Source organism: Nelumbo lutea, chromosome 5 (assembly GCF_056320005.1).
Source record: "Nelumbo lutea isolate HS-2025 chromosome 5, American lotus-T2T, whole genome shotgun sequence".
NCBI classification, from domain to species: domain Eukaryota; kingdom Viridiplantae; phylum Streptophyta; class Magnoliopsida; order Proteales; family Nelumbonaceae; genus Nelumbo; species Nelumbo lutea.
In genome coordinates this window covers 11,203,325-11,226,779 of record NC_142688.1, presented here as the reverse complement: position 1 = coordinate 11,226,779, position 23,455 = coordinate 11,203,325, and the positions used below count along the sequence as shown (strand labels likewise).

Below are 23,455 nucleotides of genomic sequence, written 5' to 3'. Positions count from 1 at the left end.
ATCATTTTAGCCATAAAAATCCATTATTAAAAGGACATTTCTGTCTCATTCTAGTGTTAGCAATTTTCCCTCTAGGCAAAAAAGTTATTTACCCACATATCACTACCCCGATAATTGATACCTTAAAAAATAAACTTTCTCTGATCCCCACATAAATCTAAAAAAAGAACATAGAGTTCTTGGTCAATGGGAACCAACTTCCCCCCTCTCAAAATCCAAAAAACGCCCCTGACTGTCATATTTCTGAGGGACCATCTGTCTATGCAATTGATTGCTTGCTTACCAAGTGTTTTAACCTACGAAAATAAGTAGCGCCTTCCCCCCCCCCTGTAATTTTTCAGTGATTCACTTAAGGCCATTATAGTAACATCTGTATTTTATGGAAGAGAAAGGGTGGCGGAAGGGAGAAACAAAAAGAACTTTATCTTATAAAGAGATGTTAACCATGAAGGATGTCACCTGTCTGTCAAAAACTTTATCTTATATCTCTGTATCTATACAAAGAGATGTTAACCATGAGGGATGCCACCTTCCAGGTAGTCTAACTCCAATAACAATCTCAAAAACCTAGTTTCAGATACCTATTTAAAACTTAAAAGATAAGGGTCATGGTGGATTCATTCATAAAGTGGATAAAGAACCCTCTCATTCTTTCCTATGAAGGAACATAGGATTGATTAGAAATTTTCAACTGGAGAATTTGTACGACATTGGTTTCTCACTGAGGATTGAGGTAGAAGTACTGTATAAACATCATTAAATCACAACTCTCACAAGCTCAAACATGATAATATGAGTTTCTTCCAGATTGCAATCCTATAAAATTCAACACAAATTATTACCCTTCAACCCAATCAATCCTACTCCCCACAAAAGCCCGAACAAACTTATTACTTTACTTCACAGCCACCAAATCTGAAATCCACAAGGAGCAGAAATCTGAAGAGATGGAACTTATCATACATGGAGTTCTTACTGGCCTATACAGTACAAACTGCGTTGATGAATCCCAGCAATTTGGGTGCCTTTCTTGGCTCAAAACCCCCCATCAAGTAGAAACACAACAATGAGGAAAAAAAATGTGTGCCAACAATGATATTAAGTTACATGGCCTTTGATGCCTGTCCCTTCTTAGACAAAAATGTGACAATACGCGGTAATAGTGATTTCTTCTTCTTCTTTACTAACTTCACCTCTGGAGAAGCATTATATTCCATGGTGTTTCTGGATGTAACCACTTTGGGACTTTGGACATGTAGAGGAATTGTGGCATCTGTTTCCCTGTTAAAGCTCTTTGCTTCTTTCTTAACCTCAAAGCTCCTCCTTGGGCTTCTAGAGGGGTTTATGACTCCTTGAACAGTATCACCAGCTTTTCGCCGTTGTTCATGCTCAGCTCTCCAGTTTCTCAACTCTTGTTCTATGCCCAGCTTCCCTTGCTTTGCCTTTTCGGCCTTCTCCTTTGCAACATCTAAAGCATCCTTTGCTGCAGCTATTTCCCTATTCGTTATGTCCAATTTTTCCAAGTTTCTCAGTTCAGATTGCTTAGCCACCTCTATTTGAGAGATGGCAGCTGCCACCTTCATGTTGGCCTGCTCCTCAGCCTCATGGGCACGCTTACTAAGTTCATAGTATTCCTCCAAAGAAAGTGTCACTCCAGTAGTACCATCCTCGTCCAGAGTACTATGAGCTGTTTCACTTTCCTGCAATGCTTTAACTGCTGCCAGTGCTAACTTTTCTGATGCCTTGGCAGCCTCTATCTCTTTTTGAGTTGCACGAATTCTGCTCTCCACGGTACTTGCACCAGCCTTGGCTTGCTCTGCTTCTTCCGTTGCTTTTCTCAGTTTTTCATGAGCTAATTGAGCAAGTGCTTTGGTCTGATCTGCTTCTTGAGATGCTTGCTGTAGCTGCTTGGGCAACTCAACCATTTTCTCTCTGGTTTCCTTTTCACTCATCTGGACTACGGCTACTTCTGACCTAGTTCTATTCAGCTCAGCTTCAAGAGATGCAACTGTCACAGATGCCATTCCTTCTTGCTGTTGAATAGAGGCAAGTGCTGATTTTTCTTGTTCAAGCTCCAACTTAAGTGACATGGCAGCAACCTTCAAACAATTTACTTCTGCTGTCGCTTTCTCGATACTAAGCCTCACATCTTCAAGTTCCTTCTTGGTTGAAGCAATTGCCAATTGTGAATCTATATGGGTATTCCTATTTGGATCTTCTTGCTCTTTTTTTGGCTTCCCCTCTTCCTCAATGTCTTCCTGGTTCAACTTAGATTCCATGTAAGCTGCTAATTCAGCTTTTAAATTCAGCAGCAAGGTTGATGCTGTATCTAGTTTTGGTTTGAGATTATTTGCAGACAGAAGTTGCTGATTCAGAGCCTGTAGCTCATCTTCTGCCTGCTTCAGTTCCTTCTCCCAAGTAAGAGCATCTTGCTCTCTGACCAAAGCTGCTCCAATTCTGTGCTCCTCTGCTTCTAAATGTGCAGCATGGGCAGATTCCAAAGATTCCTTTGTCGCAATCAGTTCTAGAGTCAGATCTTCCACTGTCTTCTCAACTTCCTTGGATGCAGAAACAGCTTCCTCTGCTTTCTTTACAGCTATATCTTTTTCAGAAACTAATGACGCATACTCCATCTTTAGTGCTTCCAATTCATATTTCACAGATTTCAGCTCATTGATTGCGTCTACATACCTGGCTTTTGCCACCTCAAGCTGTGCCTTTGCTGCAACACTTGCCTCATTTGCAATCCCTTGTTCCATCTCTACCACCCTGAGCTTGGCAAGCTCAGAGTCCTGTTTTGCCTGCTCTTCTTCAGTTTGTGCTCTCTCCAGGTTCAGCTTCAATTCCTCTACGAGTCTCTTGGTACTGTCCAGCTCCTTCAGTACTTGAGTCTTTGCTTCTTCAGCAGCATCTGTCTGTTTCTTATACTCAGGAATCTCTTCTTTTGCCTTCTCGAGTTCTTTTTCTACAAGCCTGCGCCTCTGTAATCGCAAAAAAGAAACTTAAATTTCTTCATATTCAAAACTGGAAAATGTTCAGGAAGCACAGAGGAAATCAAATTCCTTGTTCTGTTTCAAATAAGAAGTGAAACACATCAAAGTTTGGTGCAATGATTTGCAGACAAATGGACAGGAAATCAAACTCCTCATTTTAGCTCAACGAAATGGGGAAAAACTTGGAGTTGTAGCTCAAAAACAAGCATGATATAATCAGGGCCACAGAGGAAATAAAATTAGTATACTTGTTTTTGTATGGAGCTGAACAATATGATGGTTTATTTCTTTCTCTCTCTAATAAAATGGAAAAGCAAAAAAATAATTCACAAATAACCTAATTAGCTTGTTTTTTGTTACAAGCAAGAAAATGCGACAATAAGTCAACAACAAAAGCAAACTTAGAGAAACCTCATACCTCCAAAGTCTGTAATCTATGGGCTTTCCAATCAACAATTCCTCCAAATTTAGAAACAGCTTCTTTAACAGACTCAAATGGTGCTGCAGTATCAACAAGGCCTCTATATACATCAACCTGTTTTACATGTTGAGAAACATCAGTGGACTCTGGTGTTTTATGGGCAACACTTGTATCCTCTATTTGGGATAGAACAGGCTCTTCTAGTTGCTGAACATGATCATCATTTTCAGAGCTTCTTATTTCAACGGAGCCATTAGATGGTGTTGGTGCAGCATTAACTTGAACAGCATCAATGCTATTAGAGGAAACATTATCAGGATGCTTTGTTGTATCAGTTGGATGTGCTTCTGAGACATCAGATGAATAAGGTAATAGATTAGCTTCTGAGGACTCTGGTAGCATTTCTTCACCTTTAGGCTGTAAACTTTCTAGGCTCTCTATTGTTTGAAGTCCATCCTGGTCCGATGCTGGGCCATCAGAAGCATCTTGTACAACTACAACTTTAGGATCTTCTGTAACACAATTTCTTTGGCCAATTGCTACTTTTTCATTAGCAGTTGTTGTAGTTGCAACTTCAGAATCAACAGGACCATATTCTTGGCTAGATGATGAAGCAGGTAAAGAGGATTCAGGACAAGACTTTTTCTCAGCATTTTCTGTTTCCTCCATTCCAAGCAAGTTCTCAGAGTCTCAAGTGGATACCTGGAATTCAAACAGTAATTATAGGACATTACATTAGTTTCTTTAAAGAAACTAATAAGGAAAGGTAATTAAACACTTCTAGTTGATTTCTTTAAAGAATTTCACAATCAAAAAATCAGAAAATCATCATAGTCATCCATGCCTTATCCTAACTATGTGGGGTCGACTACATTAATCCTGTTTCACCAATCCATTCTATTTAAAGCCATATCCATTCTTAAATCATTAGTGCTTAAATCATTTCTTACTACCTCTACCCATATCCTTTTTAGTCTACCCCAAGCTCTTCTAACCACTTCAATGTGTAACAAATCACTTCTTCTAACTGGTGAAGTTGTTGGTCTTCTATGCACGTGCCCAAACCATCTTAGTCTACTCTCTATTGGAGCTATTCCTAGGTTCCTATGGATAACTTCATTCCTAATCCTAATCCTTTCTAGTTTTTCCATTCACCCATCTTAGCATCTGCATTTCTGCCACATTCATTTTCTGGACATGTTATTTCTTGACTGCCCAACACTCCACTCCATACAACATAGCTGGCCTTACAAATATTTTATAGAATTTTCCTTTTAATCTAAGTGGTATTCACCTATGACACAGAAGCCAGATGCACTAATCCATTTTGCCCATCATGCTTTAATTCTTTAGGTGACATCCTCCTCAATCTCTTCCTTGCTATAAATTATTGAACCAAAGTACTGGAAATGGTCACATTGAGTTATCTCTTGGTCTCCAATCCTAAGTATATCTTGATTTACACTCCAATTATTACTAAATTTACATGTCGTATACTTTGTTTTAGTCCTAACCTCTTGTTTCTAAGGCATTTATCCATAAGCTTAATTTTGCATTTAATCTTTCATTGGTTTCATCAATTAAAACAATGTCATCCACAAACAATATGCACCATGGAACTTCCCCATGAAAATGTTTAGTCAATTTATCCATGACAGTGCAAATAGATAAAGGCTAAGTGCTGAACCTTGGTGAAGACCCATATTAACTGCACAATCAGAAAATAAAAACCAAAATAAAATGGGACAGCAAATATACAGTCGGGCATCAAACTGACATGATAAAAGGAAAATGGGTCAGCATTTTTATTTATTCTAGTTTTTATGTTAGTTACATGAAAAATCCCTCTTATAAGCTCTTCCAGTAAGCAAAATGAACAAAATAACTAGGTTCATTTCACTCTATGATAGATAGTGGGATCGTCGAACAATTTAGGAAATATGTTATAAGCGCTTCCTATGTGATGGATTTTGATTCCATTTCTGCCCCTGAAATCCTCCATGTTCCAATGACAACCTTATTGGTTTTGTCAATTGGAATGAAGAAACAATCAGCACCAAGTATGAACAAAAGTTTAACGGTGGAAATATTCCAAACAAAATAGAGCAGGTATGGCCAGGCAAACAAGGTGAAAAAGGAATGCACATGGCAGTAACAGTAAGGAATGAATCCCTTTCAAAGCATGCTTGAAAGGGGACGGAGACAAATAACATACTAAGCTGCTAATTATTGATTTAGTGATCTGCAAGTAGAAAGAGAGATCTGGGGACTATAAGAATTATGGGATTATTACATACTTGTAATAGTAAATAAGCACATCCATCATTACATGGGACACATGCTTTCAGATATATTTAAAAAACTATTTTATTTGTTTCCATTAATTTCTTTTGGTATTTATACAAATGGCTGGGTCCCCCATAGGCCATAGGGGCCTCAATTCTTTTTTCTTTTTGAGAATAACAAAGCATCACACATAAATCTCCTTCAAAGTCGATGATAGTGGGACTCGAATCCACATCTCCACTGGTACAAACCAGCTAACGTACTAACTGAGCCATGGCTCAGTCGTCATTTGTTTCCATTAATTGGGATTATGGCTAAGTTGGATTGAGTATTTAATTTAATTCCATTTGTTAGTTTTTACTCAGTTAATGCCTGAACAATTCCAATCACCTTAAATATCTATTTCTAAATAATTCTTCATATTACTTTTTTTAGATTATATAGATTGAATTCCAAATTTTGTTCATTTAGTTGATCCACTGGTTAGACCAACAACCCAGTCAACCTCTAACATGCCATATTACAAAAAAAACAATTGACTTGGAAAATATCCATTGACCCAGACTGAACCACTGACTTGTCTGAATCATTCATTGGGTTACCAAATTTCATATATTGCTTTTTTCTTTGAATCTTTTTATTGTCCTGACATCAGATGTTCAACTGGATGGTTGAACTAGTGACCCATCCACCTAGATGGAAATTGGCTCTGCCCCTGGGTTGGGTTTAAAACATTGCTTAGTCCTATATATTTAATAAATAAAAATATTTTTTCAATCATTAACTAGTTCAAAAAGGTATTTTGTCGGACATAATATATCCGAGTAAGAAATTCCTTGTACATCAATTGGTATGATATTATATGACTATGAATGAAAAAATAGACATATTTTACATATACCATAACAGAACATGACATTATCAATAGATAATAAGATGAACACGTAATCCTATATGCATTCTTGTCCTATGATACGCCTAGCCACTGATGGTTTCTTTAGCCTAGACTTGGGCGGAAAAGATAGAAAACTTCCTCCTGGAGCCCATTTTTACTAACTAACAAGAAAGACTAAAAGCTGCTACTGCTGTCAATGGGTCCAGTTGGGTCAGGCTCAGGGTAGACCCAGTCCCAGACCAACAAATAAATGTGCAAAACCAGTCCCAAACCAGAACCTATAGTGTCTGTGATAACAAACCCAGAACCAACCCAATCATTAATTGGGACTATTAGGTCCTAACAAACCTGATTATAGTTGACAGCTATACTTTTTACCAGTAAACTTACAAAAGAATTACCCATTTGTTAAATTGAGACGTGGACATAAAGATAGGTATTAGATTGGGGTATCTTTGTAATATGCTAATATATACACAGAGAGCCTCTCACCTCAATTCTTACATGGACATCTTTCTCCTCTCCTTTCTCACAAATGTAATTTATTTTTTTAATTAAAAATATGAAAAATTACAATGAATTCAAGTCTTAGTTCTCTCTTATAAAACCCATCATAACTAGAGATGTCAATGTTTCCCTGTTTCGGGTCTGGTTTTGGTCTTGATCAGTCAGGTCAGAACAGTAAGAATTGGTTCTGATCCGACAGTGGATACAAACTCCAGAACCAGAACCAGAACCAACATATTTGGTCCAGTCAATTTGGTTCTATCAGGTAGACCTGACCCATTTATAACCTCTCCCCTCCCCATTCTCTCCTCTCAAATATCTAGAGTCTAGATCAGTAGATCCTTCGTAACTCTCTCTAGCAAAGTAGGAATATAATTTAGATAGGTCGGGTTGGGTTAAGGGCCAATCTTAGACATGAACCTCCAGCCCCAACCTAAACTGTGGTCAAAGCCCAAGTTTGCCAACTAAAACCCACCTAAGTTAAATTAACACAACTTGGGATGGGCTTGGGTAGACTGTTCAGGTTTGAGAGTCTTCCGATCATGTTTTGCACTTTTTATCTTTTAGTATGGTTGTATAATAGATTGGGTGAGGTTAAGAGCCAATCTGAGCCCAATTTTGCTAACTGAAACCCCAACTAAATTAAACCTAGCACAAATTAGGATGGACTTGGTTGGATCTGGTTGGGTTGTTTAGGTTTGAGATTCTTCTCGCTCATATTTTGCACTTCTTATCTTTTATTTTGGCTATATAGTAACAATGGATACCACTATAATGGAAAAACTAAAGGAGGGCTATCTATGAGAAAGGATATTTTTGCTTGGCTTGTTATATATTTTAATATAAATATTAGTTATATATAATAATTAATTTCACTTCTCATATCTTTAGTACGTGTTTGGTTCCATGGGCATTTATAGATGGGATGTTTCTCAGTTAAATGCTTTATTGAAAAATGTCACTTCACGTTTTTTGTTGTTTCTCAGATAAATTCTTTATCTTCCACCTCAGCTTACAATGCACCAAGTCAGCATTGCATTTCAATAAACATTGGGCCATTGGGAGAAACCAGAATTTGAAGTTTCCCCCAACAGCTCATGCACATAAATCCAAGCATTTCTGTGTTTTAATGTTTATTTGATAAACATTGAAACCAAACAGTGGTTTCATGCACAATAAACACCAATGTCTAAGTGGCGCTGATGTGGCAGAGTTTCTCCAATAAACGCCCACAGAACCAAACATAGCCTTAATTACTTAAACACTATAAGATAATTGTTAAATGATATTTAATAACTTTTTTCTAAAAATCTTCCCAAGTTGGCATGCACATAAAATCTTTTTCAAAACCTCTTACCAAACTTCTATTAAACCCTATGCATTGCATGACATTCAGGATGTAATATCTAAACCCAGAACCTTTCCAATTCTAATCAGGATACATAATACAGAGACAGACCCTATATAATAGTCTGTCGGTTCAGTTCTGACGGGTCTACCTGACCCATTGACAGCCCGATTTGGTTCTGTAGCCCAAATCAGCCACAAATAATACATGGGATGTTTAACAGAATGAAGTTTACCCATCTCCCTCTTTCCTCTAGGAGATCAGAGTAGAGAAGCTATCCTCAGGGTAAGGTGCTTTAGTAAGTCTCAACGAATAAAGAAATAAAGATTCTTGCTGGTCTTTCCAAAATATAATAAAAAAATAAAGTTTTTTCCAGCATATCCAGTGAGATCTTAGATGCATCATATGATTCTCTAATTTATAGTGACGTTGAGACTCCATATGATAAAAATTATATGGATGAAGTGGCTGAACTGAATGATTTATTGTTTTGTATTTAGTGGATAAAAATAATTAAATAATATAATATCTTAGGATTTAGTAATCAACCCAACTTCAGCTCTGGTCATTAAGGAGTTCACTACCTCCTCAATAACTTATTCACAAAGCAATAAATTACTTAGTTCAGCAACTTCAGCTGTTGTCAAAATTCAAACAGTCCTTAACATTTGCATGGGAACATAAAGGGAGAAAAAGAAGGAAACACATTTATGAAGAATAAGAAGTTGTAAATATATATTTCCTTTATTCTGTTGATGTTATACGTGAGCTTTTCAAAGTTTATTCTCTGCAGAGACACACTCGTTTGTGAAACAAGGGACTCCCAAGAATGTATAGGAACTCTAACACCTTCCTTCACAAACAGGTAGTTTTTCCAAGCTCTGTCAAAAGTATATCCGTCATAAAGAATTTACTTTTTAAGAGATTTTCTCTGGTGAATTGAATGAGAAGTAAATATAAAAAATGCTCGCAATTTGGTGTAACAATTCGTTTCACCAAAAGTACGCTTTATGGACATGAAAAATCAAAAGCATATTGCACAATCTGCAAGTTCAGATACTTAAAAGCCCTGGTAACCTAACTACATAGGGAAATTTAAATTTGTGTATTGATCAAAATTTAAACTACGTAATCAGAATTACGGATGCTTTCGGTTCAATCAATTTCATCAAATCCAACCATGCGAATATCAGAACAGGCAATAATTCTCTTCTGATTTATTTCAACAATCAATCTTCTGTGTATCCTGCCAATTACATGCCCGAAGAGACTAATTCAACACCAAAAACGTTCACTCGCATACAATTTTGAATTCGAAACATCGAATTCCTCACCATCAGAGGACAAACATGAATTCCAGCGACAGAGAAGAAATAGGAATTGCAAGTTTCAGCGAAGTCAAAGGGAAGCAGTAGCTCAATTCAACATAAATGATTAAACTTCAAACATATAACATGGTTGAAAAGGAAAAGAACAAATAGATGAACTTACCCCGATTCACCAGAAACACGATAGTGAAGTCGAATTGAGTAGCTTATACCGTTATCTGAATTTCACAAAATAAATCTTAAAAATTTAAGCAGAAATATGAAAAAAAAAAGTTTAAGAAAAAGGGAAAAAGGGAAAAGAGCATAAAACATGAGGAAAAAATGCGGGAAGAGTACCTCTCGTCAGTCGTAACAGATTACAATCATCTGTACTCTGTAGTTCTGTAGTTCTCCTCAGGACCTCAGCTCCGCCGTCCTCTCTCTCCGTCTCTCTGTGTGGAACTGTGGATTCAAGATTTTTATTTTTATTATTTATCTATTTCTATTCTAATAAAGAAGATGTGGTTTGGGTCACTGTAGCTCTTGCTTTTGATTTTTTTTTAATATATATTTTTTAAAAGGGGAATCTCGAAAGGAGTTTTGAGCCGACTTCGAGGCGTCGACTTCCGTCACCTAGAAATTTTGCACCGTCCAACGGTCAAACTTTCAGTCGTCTTGTGAGGTGTGGCTGGGTGGCTGTGGGTCCCGATAAATCAATTCCTCGCTAAGGATCTGGACGATCGTAAACCATCTGATGCATCGACCGATTTGGATGGGAAAAGGCTTTGACTTGAAGCAAATGGGAAGCGTGAAACGATGATTCCATATCATCGGTGTAAAGGCGTAAAGCTTCACTTGAATTGAGTGAGTCCTCTTGACTCTTATCATCATTTCCCTCTTTGGAAGGAAGCTTGAAAGGTAAGCAAATGTCCGAACGAAATGCATCATCATCTTCTTCTTTCTTCCCGAATGTTGTTGTAAGTGAACCGCGACATTGATCCGACAAGTGGGCGGACCGATTTGACTGCTGTACAAACTCCAACCCAAGCCCCGATTGTCGTGGCTGACTTTTATTTTTTTTAATTATATCAATTAAATTCAAATAATACCATATTCACAAAAAAAAAAGGAAAATTACATTTTAGGTCAGTCTCTCTAAGCAGAATTCGCATTGGCTCCCCCCACGGGCTGGCGCGCTCGGCCAATCCAAACCCAGTCTAGGGATAGTCACGGGAAGTGACCAGTGACACTAAGATCCGATTTCTTCACAAAAAATGGTCCTCACATCACAGCCCTTGCTTGACTGTGAGGTGGGTGTAAGGATCAGATTTGTGAGGAGGAAATCCGAATTGACACTAGGGTTTGAATTTTTAGGTGTGATAATCAAATACCTCAAACTTTCATCAATATACCTTTATCACAAACCACACAAATCAATTATAATAATCATTAGGGTGGTAAAATTATCAAACTGCCCATTATCTTGTAATTTATTTAAGATTAATGGCACAAACTTTGAAAAAAAATAAAACAAAAAGATATAATGAGAGGAAACATGGATCCATATCAACTTAATTGGAAAATAAAACAGGTGTTTATACCGCATCAAACATGTATGATAAACCATTGTGATCCACAAGACAGGGTAAGGGTAGTATAGCGAATATGAAACTGCCTCAATGGGATATCCTTCCCAAAAGAAAACCCAACCTTTTTGTGTCATCCATAATCCACCACAGCTTCAAGCCGAAGAGACGCATGAAATACAAATCATTGTAACTTAGAAATAAAAGAAAAATCAAAACAAAGAAGCACAAATCCCATTTTAGATAGGGATGACAATTTCTACTTTATTTGGCAAGAATCCGCCCCCATCCGCCTCGATGGGAGTTTTTTTTTTTTTTAATGGATTTCAGGGCAGGTACTGGTATTAGGCTAAATCCGACTTCTCGATACTATGTGTTGAATGTGATAATATTTTTGAATTTTGTGTAAAGAATAATTGATAGCTTGTGTTTTGTACATGTTTAATCAAATAACTGGAAATCTTGATTTTTGTCCATACTAATTTACTTGTTTATTATTTATATATAATAGGAAATTAAATGCAGGTTTTAGACCCAAGCCACCGATCCACCCCACCTCACCCTAAAAATGCACAGGGGGTAGGGTTGGGGAGGGATTGGATTCTGAAAATCCAACTTGCTATGGATTTTGGGGAGGGCACGGGTTAGGAGGTTTAAGGAGATGAATAGGATCTAGAATTTACCAAACCCTCATTGAACCCACATTATTGCCATTCCTAATTTTAGACAATAATATATATATATATATATATCTTGAGTGATGCTGGTGGGATAAAATAAATCAAAAGAAACGTATAAAAAACTAGGAAAATTGGAAATTATACTCTAAATTGCTGACAGGAAAGATGTGACAACTTCCACCAAGGGATGTGAATGGGTTGGACCCATCCAAATCAAAATCAATTTGGATGGATTGGACTGACCAATAAGACATATTGAATTAAATCAGTATATATTGGATCGGACCTGGTCCATCCATAATGGGTTTTATATTGAATTGGTTGGATTGGACCAATATCTGGTCCATTTATAGAAGATAAAAATACAGGTGTCAATCGATCAAAATTGGGGTGAAACCAATCTAAAGTAAACCCAATTCGCATAGATTGAATAGTCTTAACATTGAAAAGGATTGGTCCAAAATATTCATCGGATCAATACCTAAATATTAGAACAGATCGGATTGGACCAACTCTACTTCAATTAACACCACTACCTCCCACTATGATCAGAAAGTGCTGATAAAATCACCATTAATTGATAGCAGGAGACAAAGATGTTATCATTAACATCAGACAGAATGCAGTTGCCCACAACCATCAACTTGGGTTCCATCATCTTCTTCTCTCGGACTAACGTTGAAATAATTCAGGTCGTCTATCAGGTCTTTTTTATTGGCTGAGCAAATCCAGGCTATCCGAAATCTCCAAAATCAAGCTATGAGAAAATAAAGTTGTTCACTACTTCACTCACGATCATATTGGCTTTCTTTTTTTTTCTTTTTTCTTTTTTTAATTTAAGGAGGTTGCATTTAGTTGCAGTGCAATCTTATTTGCACTAGCAAATGCATGGGAATGCACATGAAAAAAATGCAAATTCTCATTTGACTTTGTTTTGAATAGGGGTGGCAACGAGCTGAGCTTTTCTCGAGCTGCTCGAGCTCGGCTTGGCTCAGTTTCAATTAAGTTCGAGCCCAATTCATTGGCTTGGTTATTAAACGAACTGAGCTCGAGCATACTAGAGCTCGGCTTGTGAGGCTTGTGAGCCAGCTCGAATATATATATAAAATAAAATTATAGAAAATAATATATATATAATAAAATATTATAATTATTAATTATTATAATTCTTAATTTTTTAAATATCATATAAACATATTTATATATATAATCTTTTATTTTTATAAAATATTTTTTCTCAAAATCGAGCTCGAACTTATGAATTTTTACTCGAGCCGAGCTCAAGCTCAAGGTTCTGGCTCGAACCAAGCTCGAGCCTTGTAGAACAATCTCAAGCAGAGCTCAAGCTTGATACTATTCAGCTCGGCTCGGCTCGAATCCACCCCTAGTTTTGGATTTTACTTTATTTTGCTTCATGTCTTAATTTATTTCACCTGCAATCAAACAAAATAAGCTAAAATTTGGAACAAAAATATATCAGAATTTACACTCAAATCATTTGCACTGTCATAGTTTTGCATCGGTACAAATTTGTTTGCATTGCAACCAAACATAGCCTAATGGATTTTCAAGTTTTTTTTTTTTTAAGCTAAGGCTTCTTATGTTTGTATTTGTCTTCAAGAATAGTTCGTCTATCTTTTCTTTTCGCCAGAATAAGAAAAGTGATAATTTGAAAATATAAAACTATGTTTGGTTGCAGTGCAAATACTAGCACAAATGCTTGGGAATGCAAATGAAAATAATGCAAATTCTGATTTAATTATGTTTTGGGATTTACTTTATTCTGATTCAAGCCTAATTTTACTTAATTTGTACTGCAATCAAAACAAAATAAGATAGATTTTAAATTTGCATTGCAACCAAACACAGCCTTAGGAGAAAAGACAAAATGTTTGGTTATCTTCTCTTGCATTTTCAGTGTATACACGAAGAAGTCAAAGCATTTTAGAAGTATTTAATTTTGTGCTGAAACTATTGGAGCATCATCCTTTCTGGATTTCTTTAACCATGTATCCATTTACTTTTGTTTCTCTACTTCACATATGTGGCTAAAAGAGTTGGATATGACGTACATAAACCCCTGGAGCATCATATTTATATAATTTGTTTACCTGGGTTTAACTGAAGAAAGAAGAAGAGAAAGATTAGAGAGAGAACTTGACGAGGCATTGAAGATAAGACTATTTTTGAGATTATATATATTTCAAAATGCACATGATATAAGAAATATGAGTTCAAGACTAATGTATCATTACCCTAAAATACAGATATTCTAATTTTCTCGAAAAAAGAATAAAATTCAAACAATTTTCCTCTGGCCGTTTGATCTATGGATTTCTGATTTGCCCAGTTTTTGGATTTGGTGCAATGATACACATGCCAAATGCCAAATTTGAATGGGCCTGGCCCAAGGGCCCGAGTCTGATACAATATAGGCATGCTAGCAAACCTGAAGGAGAGACCAAGTAAGCTTTCATGTCGAACAAGAGAAATGTAGGAAAAATGTTTTGCCTCCGTCAAAACGTGAATGTCGTCGGGCTCAATCTTGCCACGTGGCACCTAAGCCGCGATGTGGAAAATTCATGGTTCAGTCTCTCAGTGTCTCTTTGTTAGATGACTTGTTTAAGGAATCTAATGATACAATTTAGAGTTTTTTTTTTTTTAATCTGTAAAATCAAGTTTCAGTGAAAAAGACAAGTTGTAAGAAGCAAGCAACCGCTGCATAAAATAGCTACTGCAATCATAATTGCATAGAGCCATAGATTAATGCTCATAGGCAACTTTATATGATGCCGAAAGGGAAGAACTTTGACCGATTTTAATCAGACAATAAAACAAAAGTCCTAGTATGATGCTGGAAGTTCGGTATAATATAACTGGCTAGCGGAGGAACTGTCGACTCGTTAATCCGTTGATTGAGTAGTTAAATCATCGATTTGTTGATTTGTTTAATAGGTTTTGGTATTTTTATTTATTTTTTTAATCGAGAATTATCCAGACAATCGGTTACGTTTATCTTAATCTCGATTTCTAGTAAAAAATCAGTGAATTGGTCAATAATCCATTGATTCGGGTAGTTGAATTGTTGGCTCGTTTAATGATTTTTTGTCGTTTTTTTTTTTTATTTTTATTGTCAAAACGGGGCCGTCCATTTGAATTGAACAGTCGAACCGTTGACCAAAAAATTGGTGGCCAAAACGGTTTCATTTTCAGGTCATATGAGTCATACGCTCGAATGACATAACACACATGATATTGCTTAATGGACCTCACACACTCAATTTTTTGCTTGTAATTTTTGTTGTTAGAATGGGTCTATTTTTTTTTAATTGGGAACCGTCTAAGCAATCAGTTCCATTTACCCCAATTCCGATTCCTAGCCAAAAACGTTCAATCGGTCAGCAACCCATTGACCCGAGTGGTCGAACTATCAACCCGTTCAATGGTTTTTGACTGTTTTTTTTTTTTGTCAGAACAGGCCGCCTGTTCGAATTGGACAGTTGAATCATCGACCCGAAAACCAGTGGCCAAAACGGTTCCATTTTCGGGTCGTGTAAGTCACATGCTCGAGTGACATAATGTGTATGATATTGCTCAATGGACCTCACACACTCAAATTTTTGCCTATAATTTTTTTTTTGTTAGAATGGGTTGTCCGTTTGAACTGGATGATTGAACCGTCGACTTGAAAATCAGTGGCCAAAACGATTTCTTAATTTTTTGCTTGTAATTTTTTGTGTCAGAACAGGCCATCCGTTCAAACCGAACTATCGAACCGTTGATCCTAAAACCGATGGCCAGAACGGTTATGTTTTCAGGTCGTATGAGTCACACGTTCGAATGACATAACATGTATAATACTAATTAATGGACATCACAAACTCAATTTTTGTCTATAATTTTTGTTGTTAAAACGGATTGTCCGTTCGAATCGGATGATCAAAACGTCGACCTAAAAACTAGTGGCAATAATGGTTCCATAATTTTTTGTTTGTAATTTTTGTTGTCAGAATGGGCCATCCGTTCGAACCGGACGGTCGAACCGTCAGTTGTCATAACATTATTAGCAACATTTATCAATAATAGTAAGTAATTGTACTATTTAATTAAATAATCATTAATGATAGTTTTAATAATATTATTTAATTATTTTTAATATAACATTAATTATTAAATTTATGAATAGGATTTATTAACAATATTCATTAAATCAATAATTACCAAAATTAAATTAAATAAATTAAATTAAATTAAATTAACAGTATTTATCAGTAATAGTTAGTAATTATAATATTTTATTAAATAATCAATAATAAAACTTTTAATAATATTTTTAAATATTTTTAATATAACAATAATTACTAAATTTATTAATAATAGTATCTATAATTTTAATTTAAAGTAAAATTAAAGTAAATATCCACTTATTAACAATAATTATTAATTATAATAACTAAATATATATTTATTAAATTACTATAATAATTAGTAATTATTAAATTATAGTAATTATTAATAGAAAATGGATGCTCGCACATGGGATCCACTTGCACGAGTAGATTCCATTTCCTGGATGTAGAGAGAACCCATTCCATAATAGTATATATATATATATATATATATATATATAGATAACTAGCTACTATATAGCAATCAATCAACTGGTATTCATTCAAATTTAGATGACATTTTGATTGGTTAAAATTTTTTCAGGTATAATACCTTTCCAGTATCATAGAAAATAGTGGCATCAACAAATTTTTAATGTACCCCACCAATTTGATAAAACTAGGGGTGCTCACGGTTTGGTTAATTGAAAATCGTGGGTCTTTTTTGTAATCAAATCAGCATTATCAGTTTTTGGAAAATTAGTAACCGAAATTGAACTGGAGCCAATTGGTTAATCGGTTGATTGATTCGGTAAACTGTCGATTCAGTTCGTTGGTTTTTTGGTTTTTTTAATTTTTACAATATCTATTATAAAAATATAAAAATATATATAATATTTTATTTTAAAATAATAAATGATATATCATATATTATAAATATATATTTATGTATAATACATATTTATTAATTTATAATATAAAAAAAAATATAATATACATACATAAATACATACATATATATAGAAATATATGTATACCGGTCGGTTCGGTTAACCATCGGTTTTCTATATTAATTAACCGAAACTGAATCAATATCTTTGATTTTTAAAAACACCGAACCAAAATCAAACTAATCGATTCAATTAACCAATTTTTTTATTCGATTTTAATCGATTTGATTTTTCAATTTTTTTGCTCACTCCTAGATAAAACACGGTTTTTAAATTGTAGAGTCTTGTGAAACCAACTATTTCTGCCTTTATTTTGGAAATGACATAAGTGAACTACCAAATACAATTCCATCACATCAACAAAAGAAGCCATTCGTAGATTCACTGAATTAACAAATACAACTCCGCTACCATCACAAACCACCCTAATGAGGGCTTTCACGCAGCGGCTTCTAATTGCAAGGTAGGTTCTACCTGTAAAATCATATTTGGTGAAAACCCCCAAGAGCCAAAGAAACACTTGCATTAAGCTAAAAGCAACTTTCGGTGAAGCTAATGCACGCAGCGGCTTCTGGTGTTGCAAAGTAGGCTATCACGTGGAAAACCATAAAATTATGTTTGATTGAAAGCCCATAAAGCCCCAAAAAAGAATTTATATTGGGCTGACAAATAAACTTTCCTGTTAAGCTAGTTTCGATAGCTTCTTCTAAACAAGAACCCGTTAGATATTAAAAAAGAATTAAGAAGCCACTTGCATTTGGTGCTCCATGTGGATGGCAGATAGGATGCGTTTGTTTGTATGATAAATTAAAAGACACGGGACTCACAGCACGTGCCACCATTCAACTTTTAGGATTAGCTATTGAAATGACAAGGGACGTGGCCCACGAGTAGGTCTGTTGATGGGCCAAGTATAGCGTATGGAACCTCGGCCCACCGGAGATAAATAAGCAACTAAGGCATTACCTAAAGAAATTCTTATTTAGGTAAGTGTATTTATTCATATTCTTTTATTTCCCATGACAAAGACTATTTTAATCATAAAAATCTATTATTACAAGGGACGTTTTTGTCTAATTTAAGTATTGACAACTTTCTTCCAAGGTGAAAAAGTTATTTACCCACTTAGGAGATGGATATCACTTACCCGATACCTAGGGAAAATAGACTTTACCTAATCCCCACATAAATCTGAAAAAAAGAACATGGGATTCTTGATCAATGGGAATCAAAATCCCATTGACCAACTTTTCCCCTCTCCAAATCCAGAAAAAAAAGATGCCCCCTTAATGGTAAATGATTCATTTGATATATAACACAGCTAAAAGACCCCACTTACTGCGCTATTAGCAAAACCATGGTAGACGCACCTACAAAGGCCCCTTGAATCCCCAGTGGAACTGTGGCTCGTAAAGATATGTGTTAAATTGGGCCTACCATTGTATCTCCTTGTATCCGAAATTGGCCTGGGCCCCCATAATGAACTTAGAAAATTAAAACTGAGCCTCACTTCATGAATGTTAAAACTGGGAACATATTGGTCTTTAGCAGGTCCAACTCAAAGTTATCTACTTTAGGCCAACGGCCCATAATCAGAGATTTGGGATCTCCTCCGAACAAAAACTGCCCCAACACGCTCTCAAGATGATCAGTGTCCACACATCTTACCATAAAACTGAGAGATGGGATCTCTCAATGGCAAATACAAGAGATGTTTTCAATACACGGTTGGGATATACTGTGGGGCACTTGTGGGGTGCAGATGTAAACTCGCATGAGATGTGTAAATGTATTGAAATGGTTTTTTATTGGTAGGAGATCCAGATTCATAATCAGATGGACATGAAGATCAGGGAGATCATTTGATCATGCATTTTCCAATTGAGTAAACAAGTAAGCAATAAGTCAATCCACCTCTGCGGCAGCAGCAGCAGGTTTTGAGTTCGAGTTGGGTTCTTGGGCCGGCCTGGTCCGGCCGGTAGGTACAATTAGGCTTGGTTAGTATGGATTGTTAGTTGATCAGTCGTTGTGATTAATGAATATATACATTCATCATATTATTACTCAATGAATTGAATAATTGTAATGGGATGATATTTATGGTCTAAAATTGTTTGTTAAATGCATCCAAATCTCTCATGCTGCTGAGGATGTATAATGGATAGGGAGGTGTTGGAATGTGGGTTATTAGCCATGGATTTCAGATTCTCATCACTATTCCTCTTTGCTTTGAATAGTACCTGACCATGTAAGCTGTATTAATTACAGCTTACAAAGAGGAAAGAGGGGAGATGGAGTGGTCCTCTCACCACAGACCTCCTATTCATTTATCATATACGTGATTTCCAAAATAAAAATATTTAAGTCTCAATTATCTCTAATAAAATCCGTCATTGCTCTCTCTTATTATATGGGTTTAATTACTTGCTAATTGAATTAAAAAAAAATAAAGAAAATCAACTTCAGGAATTCAAAATTATTGTAATTTGAATCATGAACCAACCAAATTTACTCTTAAGATTGAAGAATAGTGGTGATTTAAGGTTACATTTTTCTAATTTTTAACATTGGGGCAGGCCACAGATTAATAGGTCATTGACATTAGTTGTAAGTGAGGGAGCGTGTCTCCATTAATTATTTGAGGGTGGTAATGAATTATGAAGGGTATATAGATGCTAAAAGCATGGACAGAAAGCCCAGTCATGGAGCATTATAATGAACTCTGGAATGCATAGCCATGTCTCTATCTCCTTGTAAGCATGCTTTTGGATTGCCTTACAGCTCATATGGGTACTTAAGAGCCCAATTATGCATATGCTTAACATGCATTGGTGGAGGAACATTATTAGGACCTACACTTTGTTTGCTTTCTTTGCTTGTAATGTGGAACTATTTGAAAAAGACAGAATCTCCCAGCTCCTTAAATAGTGTTTGGCCTCCCTTTAGCTTTGGTAGCTCTTGCTTGAAAAAGGCATTGTAGTACTATGTCATTTTCATTATTTAACAAAACATTATTGAAATGAACAGATGTCAAACAAGAAAGGTAGCTTCATATGCTTTATGTGGTTTGAATGCTCAGTTCAGCCATGAATGCCATATCAGCTTAAGGGTTCAGAATTCAGATTCATCCTTGGACCCAAAACAAAAAGAAAAAGAAAAAGAATTTAGATTCATCAATCCCCTACCCACCCAATTGGTTGCAGTATTTTCTTATAGTCATTCATCCTAGGTAATGAATTAATTAACACTGGTCACCGGCCCCGACTTTTTTTTAGTTTTTTTTTTTTGGTTTTCAGTTAACAGTTAGAAGAAAATTGGTTGTTTAACTCAAACGTATGAGAAAAAAGGTCTAAGACCATGAGCACCATGAAAAAAGAGAACAGAATATATTTTGAAAATGTGGGAATTAACACCATCAATCAGTATTTGAATCATTGAATGGTCCCTACAACAGAGCCGGTGGCAATTGATAATGGTTCTGACAATTGGGGCCCTTTGGTTTTAGTCAAGGCATCCATACACGCGAAACTTCGTTCAAAATGCTTGCCCATTTGTAGCAATTAATACAGATTCAAAGAGGAAAATTTATAACCGGGAAAAAAAGAGACATAAGATTTTCTATAATATTAATATGTTTATGCAAGTGATTTTTATGTACATTTTAAGGGGATGTCTGTATGCTGCGTCCATTTTATTCTAAGAAGTATGCTCCAATGCATAAAAGGACTTTGAGATGATGTGAGAGAGAGAGAGTTGCTACTTTTGTTGTGTAATGAGAGGGGTTATGAGAGTTAATACACATGCATGTAATATTTATACATAAGAGTTTGGATATCGTGTTTAATTCAAAAAGTTATCCTATTAGGTTGTGAGACAATTCTTATATATAAATTCCCTGCACCTTTCATTCTTTTTCAATGTATGACATTCCTTATACATTGGCATGTACATCCCAACAGACTCCCCTTTATGTGTAAATCTTATCACTTCATACTCTTACTCAAACGAAAGTCATTATCATATCATCATTTTTTATATGCATTAAGAAATAGCTTTTTGTACATTGACCATAGGGAGCCATCACTTAGCTACTAGGTGCCAAATGAAAGTCATCCATGAGTGTGCTAGGCCATTGAGCCACCATATGCATCTATCAATACTTGCATCTAATTATACTTTTGACTCTAATACCACTGTTGTGCAATGAGGGGAGCCATCAAAACTAAGGAGCACATGCACATAAATACAAGATTTACATATAAGGGATGAACGCCACCTTTAACTCAAAATATTAAGCCATTAGCTTATGAACTAATCTTTGTATTTAAGTGCATTTCTCCATGTACACTCACACATGCATCATTTCTTTAAGTATTATATAATTAGCATCTCTTTGCACTTCTTAATTTTCAAGCAAGGATTCCTTGTTTTGTTATTATTATTATTATTATTATTATTATTAGGGTAAATTATAGATAGATATCCAATACTTTGGAGCATAGTTTTAAAACCGCCATTGACTTGGGCAGTTGGATAGTTCAGCCCAGAAACCGATCAAGATATAAGTTCCATTTTAGTGTTGAATTGTTGTTTTACTAAAAAAAATGTTGAATTGGTCAACGAACAATTGACTCAGATGGTCTGACCGTTGAATTGTTCGACGTAGACAACATATTTGTGGTTCAATATACTTCATTTAAAATTTTCAAAAAATAAAATAACAAAAAATAGAGAGAAAGAAGGTCGATCTTAGATATCTCAAGTCTGAGATTAGTGTGTGTGTGTGTGTGTGTGTGTGTGAGAGAGAGAGAGAGAGAGAGAGAGAGAGAGAGAGATTTATCTTAGGTTCAGAGATGAGATCTATAAGAGATCTTGGATTACAGATTTGCGAGAAAGATCTAACGCCACCTGAGGTCATTGTTGCTGTTGGCCCGCTGCCACTACAGGTCACCCACACCTCTGCTTCCTCCTTTCTTCTTCTTCTTCTTCTTCTTCTTCCAATCTCTTTCTTTCTCTCAACCTTCTAATGCTCCAATCCAAAGGGCAGAATGAGGTCTATTCTTGAAACGTCTAAACCAGTTGACCCAGATGATTGAATCACTAACCCAGAAACCGGTGGCCAAAACGATTCATTTTTAGGTTGATTTTTAAAATCTTTCTTTGGGGGTAGTGGCACTTAAGGGCATGAACTTTCAAATGTGACATTTTAGTACCCTAAACTTTTAAAAATATACACTCGAATCCAACTCTGTTAAAACTAGCGTCACAATGAGGATAAAATTACAAAAAATGACCATATTCGTATTATCTTTATTCTTTCATTGTTCCATTCAAATGCCTTTATTCTTTGTTGAAAAGAAGTATAGAAATGGTTTCATATGAAAAAAAGAGTGAAATAAAAGTTCAGCGAGCAAAAGAAATTCTAAACATGGTCATTTTTGTTATTTTACTCTCATTGTAAGGCCAACTTTAACAGAGTTGGATTTAAGTGCACATTTCTAAAAGTTCAAGGTACTAAAATGTCCCACATGAAAGTTCAGACCCTTGAGCGTCACTACCCCAAATAATGTATCTATTTGTAATTTACCCTTATTGTAGTATATGTAGTAACTAAATGGAAATTGGTGTAGTCCAAACTAAAAGCAGATTTTCCACATGGTAGGGTGGGTTGATACCAAAAAAGGGCCATGACTGTTTTCTCCCATCATACCCTATTCATTGGGGCATGCTTCAGCTCCACCTTGCCCGCTTGCCCCCTTTAGGGATGTCCAAAATGAATCCCTTGCTGTGTATATATGCATCTTTTAAATTTAAAACTGCTGACAGCTACTACAACTTGGGGAAAATTCCAATACTAGGTGGAGCATAGGAGTGTGGGGGTAAGGAGAGTGAATACATAACCAATCCAAAGGATCTTCTTATCTGATGATGACATGATTGGAGTGGCCATATCAGCAATGGATCAGAGATTAGGCTATACCCATTATCATCTTCATCATCATCATCATCATTTGTTCTTCTTCTTCTTCTTCTTTTTCTTGATGGATGAGAGTTTGGATATTCTCCCAACAAGTCATTTATGATGGAGATGTCCCCGAGAGGTTTGTTGGTAGCAGATCCAGTTTCCATGGACCACTTGAAATGTTACATCTATACACTATTCCAAATATGTGGTATTTGACAAAAAAAAAAAAAAAAGAAATATGTGATCTATCGTGCATTTGTAGAGAGTAATAGTGGAAAAAATCATCATCATCGTCATCATACAATGTGAATAGTGGTTAGTGGGCGGTGGAAATCAAGGCTTTAAAATTCAGAGTTTTGATGAAAATGTTCATACATGCATTTTGGTTATTCTATCAATACCTAGCTA

The 23,455-nt window shown here is 35.7% G+C and overlaps 1 protein-coding gene across 1 annotated transcript; it reads right to left on the bottom strand.

Annotated features, from left to right (window-relative positions):
* Positions 1-728: 728 nt before the first annotated feature.
* Positions 729-10,391, bottom strand: LOC148850318 (protein WEAK CHLOROPLAST MOVEMENT UNDER BLUE LIGHT 1-like). The gene is made up of 4 exons (XM_088942553.1): positions 10,115-10,391; positions 9,942-9,996; positions 3,412-4,116; positions 729-2,981 (listed from the first exon to the last, which is right to left on the bottom strand). The coding sequence occupies exons 3-4, from the start codon at positions 4,081-4,083 to the stop codon at positions 1,104-1,106; spliced, it is 2,550 nt and encodes an 849-aa protein (XP_088798679.1). The 5' UTR covers positions 4,084-4,116; positions 9,942-9,996; positions 10,115-10,391; the 3' UTR covers positions 729-1,103.
* Positions 10,392-23,455: the final 13,064 nt, after the last annotated feature.